The sequence below is a fragment of the Mastigoproctus giganteus genome, chromosome 8, assembly GCF_048544385.1.
Source record: "Mastigoproctus giganteus isolate SK-2022 chromosome 8, ASM4854438v1, whole genome shotgun sequence".
Taxonomy (NCBI): domain Eukaryota; kingdom Metazoa; phylum Arthropoda; class Arachnida; order Uropygi; family Thelyphonidae; genus Mastigoproctus; species Mastigoproctus giganteus.
The window spans coordinates 65,711,792-65,730,529 of NC_143582.1; the positions used below are offsets into that span (position 1 = coordinate 65,711,792).

An 18,738-nucleotide genomic window follows, 5' to 3' on the forward strand; every position below is an offset into this window, starting at 1 on the left:
TCAAATTCATCTGCGTTCACCCAAATCCACTAATCACTTGGAGCTCTTTGACTTCCTCTCTTTGCAACTTGACTTTCTCCAGTCCAACTTTCCTAACAGGGAGGTAATTTTCCTTGGTGATTTTAATGTTCACAACTACAGCTGGCTTCCATTTTCTAGTCATACCAACCCAGCTGGTCGAGATGCTGAGGCTTTTGCAATACTAATGACTTTGCACAGATTGTTCATTTACCTACAAGAATGCCGACCGGGCTAGCCAGGTGGGTAAAGCGCTTGCCTGGCAACCCAAAGGTCGCGGGTTCGAATCCCGCCTCGGGCTTGGATCAAAGTACTGCAAAAACCTTGGGAGGTGCATTATGGCCACAGAAGCCGATGCGCCAACTACCAAAAAAAAAAAAAAAAAAAAAACCCTACAAGAATACCAGACAATCCTAATCATACAGCCAACACGTTTGATCTTTTTCTCACAAACAACCCATCTAAGTACACGGTCGAAGTGAGAGGTCCTTTAGCCACTTCAGATCACAACTTGGTGATTGTCTCTTATCCAATGGAGCCTTTATCTCATGGCTATTCTCAACCTCTTGTTGTTTGGCATTACAAGAATACAAAATGGGATGACCTGCGAGATTTCTTTTCCTTGGTCGGATTACTGTTTCAAAGCTTCTGATGTCAACGTTTGCTCAGATTGTGTCAGTGAAATTATTCTTGCAGGAATGGAATCCTTTTTTAAAATCTCGTCCTTTATCTAAACTTGGTTTTCCAATAAATGTGCTAAGGCTGTTGAAGAGAAGAATGTTGCATATCGTAATTGGCTTGTTTTTAATTCTTCAGTTTCATTTTCTGCCTACACCAAAGCTCGCAACAATTGTAAAGCAGTAATTAATCAGTCCAAACTAGAGTTTGAACAGGCCAAGAGTAGAAAACTTGCTTCTTGCCCTAATGGTAGCCAAGCATTCTGGTCCCTTGCCAAAGCTATTGGTCGCAACTTTTGCCCATCTCTGCTCCCACCTCTGTCCAAACCAAATGGTTCTGTTGTCACTTTAGCCAAGGATAAAGCTGACCTGCTAGCATCCCATTTTTCTTCCAACTCATATGTTACTGATCTTCGAAAAACACCTCCCACCATTCCTAACACGCTCCATTCAATGCCTCCTGTGGTCTTCCATCAAAAGGATGTCAGAAAGATTTTGACGAATCTTGATGCTAAGAAAGCTCCAGGTCCCGATGGCATTTCTCCACTTGTTCTCAAAACCTGTGCTCCTGAACTGACTCCTATTCTTTGCTGCCTTTTTTCACTTTCTTATTCCAAAGGTGTTTTTCCTTCTGTTTGGAAATTTGCTCATATCCAGCCAGTTCCTAAAAAGGGTGACAAATCCCTGCTATCCAATTATCGTCCCATTGCAATTACTTCTACTCTTTCTAAAGTAATGGAGAAATCAAATAACTGCCAACTCTTAAACTACCTAGAAACCTTCCATCCGTCTGATCAACGATTGCCAGTATGGTTTCCGTCGGTGTCGATCCACTGGTGATGTTCTGGCTTATGTTACCCATTTATGGACTAATTCAATGGAAAGGTTCGGTGAAACACAAGTAGTTGCTCTTGACATCTCAAAGGCTTTCGGTCGTGTTTGGCATAAAGGTCTTCTAAACAAGCTTCCATCTTATGGTTTGCAAATGTTTTTAGTAATTGGTTATCCAGTTTTCTCTTTGATCGCTCACTGAGGGTGATGGTAGATGGCTCTCTGTCTTCTAACTTCTCCACTAATGCCGGTGTCCCCCAAGGTTCAATTCTTTCCTCCACTCTTTTCCTCTTGTATATTAATGACCTTTTTCCATTGACTGGAAATCGTATCCATAGTTTTGCCGATGATAGCACATTGCATTCCACTTTCCATTTTGAGAAACCTTGCCCTGTTCAATCAGCTTCAACTTCTCGAAAATCTGCTACCAATTCCTTAAATGCCGATCTTCAGGTAATTCACCAGTGGGGCAAAGACAACTTAGTTGATTTCAATCCTTCTGAAACTCAGTCTTGTCTTATATCTCGCAAAAAAGATTCTTCTGCTCTTATGCTTATCTTTAGTGACACTCCGATTTTTAGACAAAATGATATATCTCTTTTTTTTTGGATTACCCTGACTTCTAATCTCTCTTGGCACAAGCACATTACAAATATTGTTTCCTCTGCATCTAAAAAACTTGGTTTACTCTTTCGCTCTCGGCGTTACTTTTCTTCCAAACAGCTGCTCACTCTGTATAAATCGCAAATCCGTCCTGCCATGGAATATTGTTCCCATATTCTGGGGTGGTGCCCCCAAAACCTCTCTCAGGCTTCTTGATTCCATTCAGAAGAGGGCAGTTAGGTTAATTAATGATTCATCTCTAACAGAGTTTCTCCTCTCGCTGCCTCATAGACGTACTGTTTCTGCTGCATGCCTCTTCTACAGATACTTCCATGGGTACTGTTCTTCTGAATTGGCTTCTATAATACCTGCTCTCTCTCTCTTTCAAAACAGTCCGAACACGTGCCACCGCCAGCCAACATCCGTTTACTGTCCAACTTCAAACTCACAGAACCAACTATTTCTTCTTCCTCGTTAATTCACTCAACTGCCATTTTCTGGAACAACCTTCCTTCATAAGTATTTCCTGAAAATTACAGTCTGCAGAAGTTCAAGTCCAGTGTCAACAAATATCTTCTTTCGTCTTCTCAACCTCCAACCCAACCATGGTACTAAGTGTTATAGGTTCTAATACCTCTTGTGTTTGGGGTTTACATAAAAAAAAAAAAATAATAAAATAATCTATTTACCTATATTTCATTATGGTTGCTGGGCACTTCTGCTATTAGTAGCAGTTTCCTGGATCCATAATCCACTATGATATATTATCATTAGACATTCTGTTTTATTCATACAACTTATTGTTATTATAATATATATATTATTAAAAAAATTAAAAATGCATTATGTATATTTGACACTATTAGTTACTTCTATTTTCAGTTTGGTACACTTCACAGTGCATGAAATTTGAAACTATGTATCTTGCTTCATGCAGTGTAGTGGTCAACTTGAGATAATGTAGATTTTTGTTTTTCTGCCTCTACTATGTGAAAACAAGAAATCTTTCAATAACAACTAGGGTAAGACCATGTTTATTGAACTAGTGGAAGAACAAAAACAAGTAATTGGAAACTGTAAATTAACACAAGGTTGGCACTTATTGGTACCATGCCACTTCCAAAACAGACTCCCAGCAAAAAGCCAAATAGTTGTAAAAAAATTGGTGGGTCACCTGACAGGTTCTTGTGCACAGTTTTCAAAAACTATAAAAAAATTGCTTCAGAAACTATTTCACTAAATATTTTACTATATTTAGGAAGAAAGAAAAATATTTGGCTCTTTAATCATTGAGTAACAGTTAATGCAGGAGCATTATTTTAGAGGATCACTGATCAGGTGACCCACCACTACCACCAGGTAAAATGAGATGTCAGGTGCCTCTGTATGCATCAGATTTAGTTAGACCAGTCTTTCATTCATTCATCCAGTTCTTGTTGATTAGAGAAATGTGGCACTTTACATTAACAAGCTTCTAAGGTGTAATCCCAGTTATCCTGTTCCCCAGATTTGTCATCCAGTTCCAAAGAATTTTCTCTGTAAGAGTTATCATGATGGTCTGTTGCCTCTCTCCATATTCAACCTATGGTAAAAGGTATACATTTTAACATCTAAGAAATTATCCACCACAGCAGAAATGTTGTGCGCAAAATATGTTTAGATCACCCATAAGCATTCCAAAACAGACTTCTTATACACTGCAAAATTTGGTGTCACCAGTGATATGCTTCACCTACTTTGAATTTAAGTAATATCCACAAACACAGGACAAAAAGCCTGGAGATAACTTACACTTTCCTTTGGTAACCATAGCAAACTGAAAAAGCACACAAACAACCTTATTGTATGAATACTACAGACTACTACTTTGAATCAATACTGCTAATACACTGGGAATATATCGCAGTATTGAAAATATAAACCTTCAGCTGTTGACAAAATACTGACATGAGAGAAAAACCAATGAAACCATTTGATTTAACACACAAATTGCATTTAAAAAATAGTTAAATATGAAAATGAACTTTTTTGTTACATAATATAATTATTGCTTGCTGATGAATATACTATTTGGATTTTGTTTTTGAAAATTTAAGTACCAGAATTAGTTATCAAATTGTGTTTGTGTTGCAGTTTTTAAATTCAGGAAGGTGCTTTTCTGAAATGCTGCCTACTGTTTCAATTTTTAATTAATGGTTTATCTTTTATAGGCTTCCTATATTATATGTCAGTATAAATACTTTGTGTGTCCAATTGGTTACACTGATGGCCATATGTCTTCAGATTGTACTCCATCTCCATTGTTCCTGCCATCGAATTATAGTTTACCTAATTCCATCCAACTTCTCTGTAGCCTGGTGAGTATTACTAAATATATCTATGTGCTATAAATGTAATATAGGGGAAAAAAAACAACTTTATATTAAACTAGAGGTTTCCATTGGGAATGCTACCCTTGGCATTTTAAGAACCTTTGAATCTTGTTGGGGGGGGGGGCAAGATGCTCCTGAATAATAAACAGATGCATGAAAGAGTTATGGTCAAAACTAATATGAAATACAGTGTGACTTTACATAATGCATATGTTGCTGTCCTGTAGTATAAACAGAAAATTTATTTATGTATTTTGAAGTTTTAAGCATTTGATGCACTAGCTATTGCACAAGAAGGGCATAGCCTCATTTTATACATAGCATTGAGCAAATTTAGCTTCCTACTTAGTGCATTGATCCCATATTTTGGATGCACTTCACTATGAGCTCACTACTCTAAATAAAAAGCACTGCTCCAGTAGGGTAGTATATTGCTATTTATGTAAAGTGTACTGGCATTACCCGTATTGTATCTTCACTGTTTTTCAGGATCACATTAGTGGTGCTTTGAAGACCCAAATGCTCTCACTGAACTATCTTTCTCTCACTGATAGTTCAGCGAGAGAAATCCATACTTTCTCAATTTGAATTTATGCCCCCCCCCATGTGTAGTCTGAGCAAGAGGTAGAATGCCATCAGTAGAATGCCACCACCTACAAGAATACCGGACAATCCTAATCATACAGCCAATACGCTTGATCTTTTTCTCACAAACAACCCTTCTAAGTACAAGGTTGAAGTGAGAGGTCCTTTAGGCACTTCAGATCACAACTTGGTGATTGTCTCTTCTCCAATGGAACCTTTATCTCATGGCTATTCCCAACCTCGTATTGTTTGGCATTACAAGAATGCAAATTGGGATGACCTGCGAGACTTCTTTTCTTCTTTTCCTTGGTCTGATTACTGTTTCAAAACTTCTGATGTCAACGTTTGCTCAGATCGTGTCAGTGAAATTATTCTTGCAGGAATGGAATCCTTTATCCCACACTCCACTTTAAAATCTCGTACTTTATCTAAACCTTGGTTTTCCAATAAATGTGCTAAGGCTGTCCAAGAGAAGAATGTTGCATATCGTAATTGGCTTGTTTCTAATTCTTCAGTTTCATTTTCTGCCTACACCAAAGCTCGCAACAATTGTAAAGTAGTTATTAATCAGTCCAAACTAGAGTTTGAACAGGCTAAGAGTAGAAAACTTGCTTCTTGCCCTAATGGTAGCCGAGCATTCTGGTCTCTTGCCAAAGCTATTGGCCGCAACTTTTGCCCATCTCTGCTCCCACCTCTGTCCAAACCAGATGGTTCTGTTGTCACTTCAGCCAAGGATAAAGCTGACCTGCTAGCATCCCATTTTTCTTCGAGCTCATGTATTAATGATCTTGGTAAAACACCTCCCACCATTCCTAACACGCTCCATTCAATGCCTCCTGTGGTCTTCCGTCAAAAGGATATCAGAAGGATTTTGATGAATCTTGATGCTAAGAAAGCTCCAGGTCCTGATGGTATTTCTCCACTTGTTCTCAAAACCTGTGCTACTGAACTTACTCCTATTCTTTGCCGCCTTTTTTCACTTTCTTATTCCAAAAGTGTTTTTCCTTCTGCTTGGAAATTTGCTCATATCCAGCCAGTTCCTAAAAAGGGTGACAAATCCCTCCCATCCAATTATTGTCCCATTGCAATTACTTCTACTCTTTCTAAAGTAATGGAGAAATCAAATAACTGCCAACTCTTAAACTACCTAGAAACCTTCCATCCGTCTGATCAACGATCGCCAGTATGGTTTCCGTCGGTGTCGATCCACTGGTGATGTTCTGGCTTACGTTACCCATTTATGGACTAATTCAATGGAAAGGTTCGGTGAAACACAAGTAGTTGCTCTTGACATCTCAAAGGCTTTTGATCGTGTTTGGCATAAAGGTCTTCTAAACAAGCTTCCATCTTATGGTTTGCCAACTGTTTTTAGTAATTGGTTATCCAGTTTTCTCTCTGATCACTCACTGAGGGTGATGGTAGATGGCTCTCTGTCTTCTAACTTCTCCACTAATGCTGGTGTCCCCCAAGGTTCAGTTCTTTCCCCCACCCTTTTCCTCTTGAATATCAATGACCTTCTTCCATTGACTGGAAATCCTATCCATAGTTTTGCCGATGATAGCACATTGCGTTCAACTTTCCATTTTGAGAAAGCTTGTCCAGCTCAATCAGCTTCAAGTTCTCGAAAATCTGCTGCCAATTCCTTAAATGCCGATCTTCAGGTAATTCTCCAGTGGGGCAAAGACAATTTAGTTGATTTCAACCCTTCTAAAACTCAGTCTTGCCTTATATCTCGCAAAAAGGATTCTTCTGCTCCTATGCTTATCTTTAGTGACACTCCGATTTCTAGGCAAAATGATATATCTCTTTTGGGGATTACCCTGACTTCTAATCTCTCTTGGCACAAGCACATTACAAATATTGCTTCCTCTGCATCTAAAAAACTTGGTTTTCTCTTTCCCTCTCGGCGTTAATTTTCTTCCAAACAGCTGCTTACTCTGTATAAATCGCAAATCTGCCCTGCCATGGAATATTGTTCCCACATCTAGGGTGGTGCCCCCAAAACCTCTCTCAGGCTTCTCGATTCCATTCAGAAGAGGGCAGTTAGGTTAATTAATGATTCATCTCTAACAGAGTCTCTTCACTCGCTTTCTCATAGACGCACTGTTTCTGCTGCATGCCTCTTCTACAGATACTTCCATGGGCACTGTTCTTCTGAATTGGCTTCTATAATTCCTGCTCTCTCTTTCAAAACAGTCCGAAAACAGTCCACGTGCCGCCACCAGCCAACATCTATTTACTGTCCAACTTCAAACCCACAGAACCAACTTTTCATCTTCCTCATTTATTCATTCAACTGCCATTTTCTGGAGCAACCTTCCTTCATACGTATTTCCTGAAAATTACAAACTACAGAAGTTCAAGTCCAATATCAACAAATATCTTCTTTCGTCTTCTCAACCTCCAACCCAAGCACGGTACTAAGTACTATAGGTTCTAATACCTCTCGTGTTTGGGGTTCTCGTTAAAAAAAAAAAAAAAAAAAAAAAAAGTGTTGAGCTTGCTTAATCCATCCAAATTGATCAACTAAGTAGCAAACCTAGTTGCATGTTGCTATGAACAAAAATTGCACAAAACCTTCTTACACAGTAATGTTATATAGCTCTTGCAGCATAAAACAGTTCCTGTAAATTTTACTTGGTTATCTCCAGTTACTGACTGGGAAGTATATCACTATTTGTTATGTGATATACTTCCCAGTCAGTCTGTACCTGGAGAAGGAAGGGGTTGAAAACCACTGTATTAAGCTGGTGTTAAGAGCTACACTTCTCCACTTACCCCATAATCAAATTTTTGGCCTTATCCTTGCACTTGGATATAAACCATTAATAAAAAAATATTTTCTTAGATATGTAATAAGAATCATAATTTTTATTAATCTTTTCCTTCCTTGGAGTGTGTTGTCATCAAGATCAGTGGAGTACAGCCTCTGGGTCATAGGTGGACGTATATGGTTCTTGGATTGTTCTCTTAAAAAACACCTCTAATTTTCTTAATGCTTGTGAAAAAGAATGTTTAGAAATGTTTGTAGTTATTTTAGTAAAAATAATAATACCCAAGATTTCGCACTAAATGCTTTCTTCTTATTGCCCGAGATGTAAAAATAAACTTAGTTCGAAGATTTTTGATATTTGATTCAAAAGTTAACAGGAAAACCAAATGTAATAGGAATCAGTAAAAGAAGCTGGAGTTAAATAAAAAAATGCTGATATATGGGATTGCAGTAAAAAAAAAAAAAGTTGTGCACCACTGACCTGGATTATAGGTATATCTGGTAATGTGAACTGCATCAGTAAACATTAACATTGCAGGCTGGTCGAAAAATAATACTGTAGAATTTAGAAAAATGCTATCCACCTTGACCACTTTGTCAGGGATTCAAGATTCTAGTAACCTACCAAGTGATGCACTCCTGATTTGGGTCCCGGAACAGAATAACCAAGTACAAACTGCTTTGGTTCAAAAGGACTTAGTTCTATCAGGAGACTCCATTGTCAGGGAAATGGGAAATATTTTTTTTTAATAAGGATAGATGGACTAGAACCAGGGTATATCTGCCAGGAGCAACAATTAATGATGTCACCAACAGACTGTCAGATTTTAAGAGGGGTACTATGGGGACTATGATATTAAGCACACACAATATGACAATTTGTTAGACAAATATAGGACCATGCTGAAGAAATGCCACAAGTTAGGTCAGAATGTCTGTGTCTGCAATTCTGCCCAGGCATGATAAGAGGTATTTTATGCTGAAAGCTTTGTGGATTATGAACCTAAGGGGGCAAAAATTCAAATTGAGGAAAGAGAGTTGTAGAATAGACATGCAGAAATTTGCCTTTACCCAGCAGGTGGTTAATTGCTGGAAAAACTTCCATTTGTCGTTGTGGAAGTTGATAGCTTAAATAAATTCAAGGAGAAACTGGACAAACTTTTAGAGGGAATGGTTGTGTGAATTTTTTTTATTTATTTTTTTTTATTATTATTTCTTTTTTTTGGCTGATGCTACATAAGCTCATATACTTGCTTTCTTGCATCACATGCCTCTATTACTATTAACTCAAGATTTCAAGGACTCTGCAACGCTTTTGAGGGGAAAATTTTTATCAGCTTGGCCCGCACTTGTAGGTAGAAGGAATCTGTTTTGTAGGGGCAGTTTGTTACCCGGATCAAAGAACATAGTTCATAAACCACTGATGAACCCCAAAACTGTCCCCCTTGCATATCAGACTGGGTTTGATGAAAGTTTGTGAAAAGCTTTATTTCAGGAAGGTCCCTGCTTTAATTATGCTTGTACTAAATTCCCACTGATCACTCAAGAGAAGCCAAAACAAGATATTTTTGTTGGACCTCAAATTTGCAAACTGATTAGGGACCAAGATTTTGAGGGAACTATAAATAAAAAAATAAAAAAAACAGACATGGGTTAGCTTCACATCTATATTTGAGAACTTAGGCAACAACAAGGATCTAGACTACAAAAATATAGCTTAAAATATGTTGGCAAACTTCAAGAAGCTGGGCTGCAACTTGAGTGTCAAGGTACATTTTTTACACTCCTGCAAATCTAGGCATTAGTGAAGAACAGAGTGAGAGGTTTCGTCAGGACATTGAAGACAGAGATGAGGTACCAGGGGAGGTGGCAACATGATGGCTGACTATTGCAGGATGCTTAATAGGGACTGTAAAATAGAAGGATCTGCAGGAAAATCAAAGAAACAAAAATTTGAGCCATCATAGGTCAGTTTTTAAAAGAGAGGTGAGTATTTAGTGGACTTTTTACTAATATTGCTCTGTTTAGTGGTGTTTTCAACATGTATTTAAATATATAAAAGTCTGGTAAAAGTAGCAAGGGCAAGACAGGCAAAGGCTGACTATGAGAAATCATTAACAAAGGTTGCTAAGAATGGGACAAGGTTATATACAGCCAATCCCCAAATAATGTAAGGGTTGTGTTCCGTGGAACTCTACTTCAGTAAGGTCCCTGCTTTAACTATGCTTGTACATAAGGAAATTTTATGCAAGTTGGAATTTCTTTAAATGCTTATGCAGCACTCGCAACTATGCTCGCTTATTAAATTTTTTTTATCTCATGCGCAGGAAAAATTACATAAGTGTGCAATTGAAAAAATTATAAAATTAAAAAAAAGAGAGGAGCAAGTTTTACCTCTTGAGCATCATTGCCAAAATCAATGTCTTCAGCTGATAAGTACACTGCTGTATCTTCATAAATGCTTCTTGCTTTTGTTTGAATAGCCATTAGACTCAGGGGCACTTGGTTCTCAATCTGATTTTCCATCCATATTATTAATAGCTTTTCCATCTTCGATATAGCACCTGAATGCTGTTTTGTGACACTGTTCATCTTAAATGCGTTGATCCTTTAACATGATCTTTTATACGTGCATTCACTGTTTAAGCAGCGAGACCTAATTCCCATGCAGTAGATGACAAACTTTGCCCTGCTTCTTATTTAATCATGCTCATCTTCATTTCTAAATCAATTTTGTTTTGTTTCATTTCGTTTCCTAGAACTGCCACCACTTGTACTTTCCGTTGGTTGCTCTCTCTTCATCATTGTAATAAGTAAATAAGAATGAAGAGAAGATTCCAAAAATTTATTTATGGTTTTTATATGATTGAAGATTTCAGTGAAGGGGAAACACATTTCACCATAATAATGTAAAAACCCACAGAATTCCAGCTATCGGTATTAATGCAAATGCAATAAGATCAGTTTTACTACCCATTTATAATTGATTGCACTAAAAGAAAAGCCCAATAAACCGGAAAGTGCAAATTGTTTTTATTGTGTTATTGTCGTGACCTCCAGAAATGTGCTTTAGTAAAATATCACAAAGGCGTTCAAAATTGATTCTTATAATGGAACATATGATAACGATGAAAGTGTATTGCATTCTCTGGCCAGACCCCGTAGCTCTTCTTCTCAGCCAATAGTAGAATTTGTACACATGTTGGCTGTATGTTTTTGTTTTTTCATTCTTTAGTTAAAAGTGATTTTTTGTGTTGTGCTTATTTGACGTAAATTTATATAAAACTAATACAATTTCCATTATAAAAATTACCTTTTACAGAGATAAATAGCTTAGTTATATAGCGAAAATTTCAATTTCTGAGACCTTGGAATGAATTACCAAAAAAAAAAAAAAAAAAAAAAACCAAATTATTGTGTTCCCATTACAATATTTTCACAATATCTCCATTTATTCCTGTGGGATGCAAAATATGTTTCCATATTTTTTTTTTTTTTTTTTAGTTTGCACTGGCTGGCAAAAGCCTTAAGCAAAATCGAATTTATATAAGTCAGGGAGTGCCTGTAATAAACTTCTACTTGTTTGTGAATGCAAAAATGAAGAGAGGGAATCAGATAGGCTCTTGAGTTATAAAAATGAAAGAATCATAGAAAGTATAGTTGAAGAGGCAGACAATGGAATACGTAGTTTGAAATGATATTTATAGTAGAAACACCATTCAAACTATGGAGTGAACAGTAACAAGGGATCGAATTGCTGTTAAATGAGTGATATAATGATTACAGAGAAGTGTCAAAAGTTGTTGAAGGAAGGAAAGGCTCCAGAAGAGTATACATTCTGTTATACAAAAAAAAAAAAAAACAGCATGTGAGTACAGTCCTTCATCTCCAGCCCCCATCCAGCCTATTAGGAATATTGGGAAGATCATCATTAGACTCTAGGATGATTGTCAGGGAGACGGGGAATATATTGTACAAAAAGGATAGGTGGAAATTATGCAAAAAGGATAGGGTAGTCTACCAGGGGCAGAAGTTGATGACATTGTAGAGCAGATATCATCTTTTAAGGGCAAGAAAGGTAATATTGTTGTACACATTGGCCTTAAGTGTTAATGACCTTAAGAGTAAGAGGTCTGCAGATTTACTTAACAAGTACAGGTCAATGCGGAAAAAATTTGCGAGTTAGGGTTAAATTTGAAAGTGTCTGCAATTCTGCCCAGACATGATAGGAGGGAGTATATGAAGAGAGCCTTGCCAATCAATTTGGCCCTGGAGAGATTGTGCAAGACTCATGGGGTAGAATTTTTTTTCAGCATGGTCTGTGCTTGCTAACAGGAGAGACTGCTTCTACAGGGATGGGATACGCTTAAATAGAACGGGTGCAAGAATATTTGCTGATGCTAACAGACTAAAAGATTAACTTAGCCGCAGACACTGCTTCTATTGTAATGAGCAGCAGCCTAGAGAGCAAGTTGCTGGGGATTTCAAGAGCTACTGGGAGTCATCATGGAACAAGTAAATAATAAATTTGAGTTTGAAGTGCTGGTCAAAGCATCAATGGTGGATATTCTTGGGATATCAGAGACATGGTGACACACAGATATAAGCAGTGCAGAATTGGAATTTGAGGAGTAAAATGTGTACAGAAAGGATAGACAGGGTAGGAAGGAGGAAGGGGTTATACTGTTAGTCAAGAAACACATAAAATCTAAGCAAGTGTATCCTGTTGACATGGGACAGTGCAGTATTGAGTCAGTTTGGTGTGATGTAAGCACTGGAAAGAGAAAATGAGAATAGGTGTGTGTTATAGGCATAATGACTCTTATGAGTACAACGAACAACTGTGTACAGAAATAGTGGGCCATTAATTCAGAATGTATTGTAATGGGGGATTTTAAAGTTCCACGTTTTCACAGGAACTTATGTTTTGTCACTCACATGCTAGAAATACTTTTGTGGATTTATTGGAGGATTGTTTTCTACAGCAACATGTTCGAGGGGCAACCAGAGAGAGTAATACTCTTGATCTGATTATCAGTAGTGATTTTTCATGCATTAAGGATTTGCACATAAAGGAACCACTAGGTGACAATGATCACGACAGTGTACTGATGTGGGAGTTACTTAAAGATGTAGCTACCATCATTGATGACGTTGTACAGCGGATATCATCTTTAGAGGGCACAAAAGGTGATATAGTTGTACACGTTGGCACTAATGATAATTAAATTTGAAAGTGTCTGCAATTCTGCCCAGACACGATAGGAGGGAGTATATGATGAGAGCCCTGTCGATCAATTTGGCCCTGGAAAGATTGTGCAAGGCTCAAGGGGTAGAATATTTTTCGGCCTGGTCTGTACTTGTTAACAGGAGAGACTGCTTCTACAGGGATGGGATACACTTAAATAGAAAGGGGGCAAGAATGTTTGCTGATACTATCGAGGCAGTGTTAGGTGAGTTGGAAAACTGCTAGATTGGGGGGATACAACGACTAATAGATTAACAGTAGCCACTGGCAGAGGTGAAAGTGATTCTTGCACTGCTTCTATTAGAATGAGCCGCAGCCTGGAAAATAAGATGCAGGATATTTTAGAGACTGCTGGGAATCATTGGGGTACAAGTAAACACATGGGTTGTGTTAGGGTAGCTAAGAAAAAGAACAGGTGCATGTATACTTGCGTGTACACCAAAGCTAGGAGTTTAATAAATAAATTTGATGAATTTGAGGTATTGCTCAAAACATCAAAGGCAGATATTGTGGGGATTTCAGAGACGTGGTGTCACACAGAGATAAGGAATGCAGAACTGGAATTTGGGGAGCACAGCGTCTACAGAAAGGATAGACAGGATAGGAAGGGAGGAGCGGTTATGCTATTAGTTAAGAAACACATAAAATCCAAGGAAGTGAAGCCAGTTGACATCGCTGGACAGTGCAGTGTCGAGTCAGTTTGGTGTGGCATAAGCATTGGGAGATCAAAATTAAGAGTAGGAGTGTGCTATAGGCCTAATGACTCTGATGAGTATAATAAGAAATTATACAGGGAAATAGTGGGTCAGTAAATCAGAGAGTCTTATAATGGGGGATTTTAATTTCCCAGATATTGACTGGAATTTGAGGGCTGGTCACTCACACACTAGCAAGGCTTTTGTGGATTTATTGGATGATTGTTTTCTACATAAGCATGTTCGGGAGGCAACTAGAGGGAGTAATACTCTTGATTTGATTATCAGTAGTGATTCTTCATGCATTAAGAATCTGCAGGTAAATGAACACTAGGTGGCAGTGATCACAGTGTGCTGAAGTGGGATTTACTCAAAGAGGTAACTACCATTAGGGGTAAAGGGAAGGGTTATTGCTTTCGTAAAGGCGACTATGATGGACTGAGACAGTATTTAAATTCTATACAGTGGGAATAACTGATGATGTTACCAACAGCAAATTCAAAATGGGAAGCATTCAAAGAACTTATCTTGGAAGCTACTAGGCTTTACATACAAACTAAGAAATATTGTTCAAGGTTTAGGCCTAAGTGGATGTGAGATGAACTAATGAGAGATATGGCAGAGAAGAAAAATGCATGGGATACATACAAATTAACACGTGACACAGAAGCCTATGATAGATACAAGTTGATCTGAAACCAAGTTACAAAGGAGGTTAGGCAGGCGAAGGCATATTACGAGAAATCTTTGGCAAAGGATGCAAAGAAAAACAGCAAAGAGTTCTTTACTTATGGAAACTCTAGAAGGAAGGGGATGAATCAGATTGGTCCACTTGATATAGATGGGTCAACTGTTGATGATCCTGCTCAGGTAGCTAACAAACTAAATGAATATTTTGCATCGAGATTCACATGAGGAGTTATTCAGCGAGGGGAATGCCAGAGGTGTATTCAACTCTGGCAGTAAGCTAGAGAATCTTGTAATAACTGAGAGCAAAGTGGAGGAGAGATTGTTGAAGATAAATACAAGAAAGGCACCTGGGGTGGATGGGATCTATCCAGTTATATTAAAGGAGGCAGCAAAGGAAGTAAGCAAACCCTTAGCCAAAATTATGAGAGCTTCCTTGGATTCAGAGGAAGTACCCATGGACTGGAGATGTGCAAATGTGACCACAATTCACAAAGGAGGGTCAAAGGGCGACACAAGTAATTATAGACCTGTTAGTTTAACTTCTGTTCCCGGAAAATTAATGGAGGCACTGGTTAAAGAAGCACTGCAGGATCATTTAAACAAGACTTCATTTATAGCTCAGACACAGCATGGTTTTGTTAAGGGTAAGTCTTGCCTGACCAATTTGATTGGATACTAGATGCAGTCACAAAAGAACTGGATGCAGGGAATAACTTTGATATTATATGCTTGGATCTTAGAAAGGCTTTTGATACTGTTGCACATGGAAGACTGCTGCACAAATTGGAGCAGTGTGGCATTGGAGGCAAATTGCTGGTATGGATAAAGGGGTGGTTAAGGGGGAGAAGACAGAGAGTGGTAATCAATGGACACTGCTCATCGTGGACTAATGTTATTAGTGGAGTCACTCAGGGTTTAGTATTGGGTCCATTATTGTTTTCTGTATTTATAAATGATATTGATGATGGTATATCAAGCTTAATGTCCAAGTTTGCGGACGATACAACGGTTGGTAGGGTTGTCAAGGACACTACTGACACTATGCTACTGCAACAGGATCTGGAAAGGTTGAGCAGATGGACTGAGAGGTGGCAAATGAAGTTTAACATTGACAAATGTAAAGTACTACAGATGGGAAACAGCAACCCCAGAGCAACGTTTCACCTCTGTGGTACTACACTGACAGTGGTAGAGAATGAAAGGGACCTGGGAGTGGTTGTGCATGCAGATAGGAAGTTTTGCAGATGGGCTGCAAGAGTAGCTCATGGTGTATTGTCGATGATATATAGGAATTTTTCTAGCAGGGATAAGGAGATGATTATTCCCTTGTATAAGGCAATGGTCAGGCCACACCTAGAGTACTGTATACAGGTCTGGAGGCCTCATTTCAAGAAGGATGTAGAGCTGCTGGAACGAGTACAGAGAAGGGCAACGAGATTGGTGAATGGAACAAAGGGGTGCTCTTACGAAGAAAGGCTTAAGTTTTGCAAATTACAGTGTCTGGAGACTAGGCACCAGCGAGGTGATCTGATAGAGGTGTATAAAGCCTTGAATGGTTTGAGCATGCTCAATGCTGATGGGATTCTTCCTCATGCTCAGAATAATCACCTGAGAGGGCATAAATTCAAATTGAGGAAAGACTGATGTAGGATAGACGTGAGGAAATTTGCCTTTAGCTAGCTGGTGGTCGGTTGGTAGAACAGACTTCCATCCCTTGTGGTGGAAGTTGATAGCCTAAATAAGTTTAAGGTTCAGCTGGACACGTATTTCGAATGAACAGAGGGATGAAGTGGAAGTGGTTATTTTTTATTTATTTATTCATTATTAATTTTTTTTGGCTGATGCTGCATAAGCTTGCTTTCTTGCATCAAATGCCTATGCTAAAGGGTAAAGGGAAGGGTTTTTGTAAAGTGGTCTCAGACAGTTTTTAAATTCTGTACAGTGGGATCAACCGATGTTAAAAACAGCAAATTCTAAATGGGCAGAAGCCTTCAAGGAATTAATCTTAGATGCTACCAGGCTTTACATAGCAGCTATGAAATACTGTTCAAGATTTAGACTTAATGGATGCCAGATGAACTAATGAGGCTCGTAGCAGAGAAGAAAAATGTGTAGGATGCATATAAATTATCAGGTGACAAAGAAGCCTATGGCAAACATACGCTAGTCTGTAATCAAAGCATAAAGGAGGTTAGCAAGTGAAGGCTGATTACGATAAATCCTTGTCAAAGAATGCAAAGAAAAACAACAAAGACTTCTTTACTTATGTAAACTAGAAGGAAAGGGATGAATCGGATTGGTTCACTTGATGTTGGTAGTGGTTCAACTGTTGATGATCCTGCCCAGATAGCTGACAAACTGAGTATTTTGCATCTATCTACTCACACCTTGGAATGAATTACCAAAAAAAAAAAAGAAATTCTGTAAGGAAGGGGGAGGACAGGAGTTTACTAAACTCTAACAGGGAGCTAAACGATTTTGAAATAACGGAGATTAAAGTGGGGGAGAAATTGTTGAAGTTAAACATAAGAAAGGCACATGGGTTAATGGGATCTGTTTAGTTATATTAAAGGTGACAGCAAAGGAAGTAAGCAAACCCTTAGCATAATTATGAGAGCAACCTAGATTCAGGGGAGATTCCCATGGACTGGAGATGTGCAAATGTATCCCCAATTCACAAAGGGGGGTTCAAAGGCGACACAAATAATTATAGACCTGTTGGTTTATCTTTTGTTCCCGGGGAAAATAATGGAATCACTGGTTAAAGAAGTGATGCAGGATCACCTAGACAAGACTGCAATAATAGTTCAGACAGCATGGGTTTGTTAAGGGGAAGTCTTATCTGACCAATTTGATTGGATACTATGATGTGGTCACAAAGGAACTGGATACAAAAAATAATTTTGATATCATATACTTGGATTTCAGGAAGGCTTTTGATACTGTTGCACATGGAAGACTGCTGTACAAATTGGAGCAGTGTGGCATTAAGGGCAATTTGCTGAAATGGATAAAGGGTTGTTTGAGTTGAGATGGCAGAGAGTGGTTAGAAATGGACACTCCTCTGCGTGAACTAATGTTATTAGTGGAGTCCCTCAGGGTTCAGTGCTGGACCCATTGTTGTTTTGTGTATTTATCAATGATATCGATGAAGGTATATCATGCCTAATGTCCAAGTTTGCAGATGATACAAAGGTTGGCAGGAAATGGTAGGCTGGTAGGCCCAAGTTTGCAGATGACAGTAAAGGCAATATGCTACTGCAACAGGATCTAGAAAAGTTAGGCAGATGTGCTGAGAAGTGCCAACTGAAGTTTAACATTGACAAATGCAAAGTACTGCATGTGGGTAGCAGTAACCCAAGAGAAACGTATCAATTGTGTACTACACTCAGGGAGGTGGAGAATGAAAAAAACCTGGGGGTAATTGTGTAGTCAGATATGAAGTTCTCTGAGCAGTGCAGATGGGCTGCCAGACCAGGTCATTGCATTTTGTCAATGATATATAGGAATTTTGCTAGCAGCGACAAGGAGGTGATTATCCCTTTGTATAAAATAAGGTCAGGCCACACCTTGAGTACTGCATACAGGTCTGGAGGCCTCATTTTAGGTAGGATGTAGAGTTGCTAGAACGAGTACAGAGAAGGGCAACAAGATTGGTGAAAGGAACAAAGGGGTGCTCTTATCAAGAGAGGCTTAAGTTCTGCAGGTTGCAGCCTCTGGAGACTAGGCACCTGCGAGGTGATCTGATTGAGGTGTACAAGGCCTTGAATGGTTTGAGCAGGCTCAATGCTGATGGATATTTGCACTTAATCAGATTAAGAAGTGAGGGGGCATAGATTAAAATTTAGGAAAGACAGTTGTAGAATAGATCTGTGAAAGTCTGCCTTTAGCCAGCGGATAGTTTATTGCTGGAACAGACTTCCATCTGTTGTTGTGGAAGTTAATAGCTTAAATAAATTTAAGGCTGAACTAAAGAAACATTTGGAGTGACCAGATGGGTGCATAGTTCACCTGCAGTTGCTTTGATTTGCATGACGACTCGCTGGTCATAATGTTTTGGCTTATCAGTATAATTTGTGGTTCTTTATTATGTAAGTATTTTGTTTGCATTTATTTCAAAAATTTTATTTATTTCTTTATAATTATTCCTCTCTTCAGTCACTGTTTTTACTTTTGCTTTCGATACTTTTTCTGTATTAAGTTTTTTTTTTTTTTTTTGTTGATGCTGTATAAGCTTGCTTTCTTG

General features: G+C 38.4%; 1 protein-coding gene across 2 annotated transcripts in view; it reads left to right on the plus strand.

Annotated features, from left to right (window-relative positions):
- The window catches only part of LOC150081583 (phosphatidate cytidylyltransferase, photoreceptor-specific-like), a 164,553-nt gene that overhangs the window by 85,222 nt on the left and 60,593 nt on the right, over positions 1-18,738 (plus strand). For both annotated transcript variants that reach the window (XM_090379444.1, XM_090379445.1), the window contains exon 9: positions 4,340-4,486. In XM_090379444.1, coding sequence (XP_090235570.1) covers positions 4,340-4,486 — 147 coding nt within the window. The remainder of the gene's footprint in view (positions 1-4,339; positions 4,487-18,738) is intronic.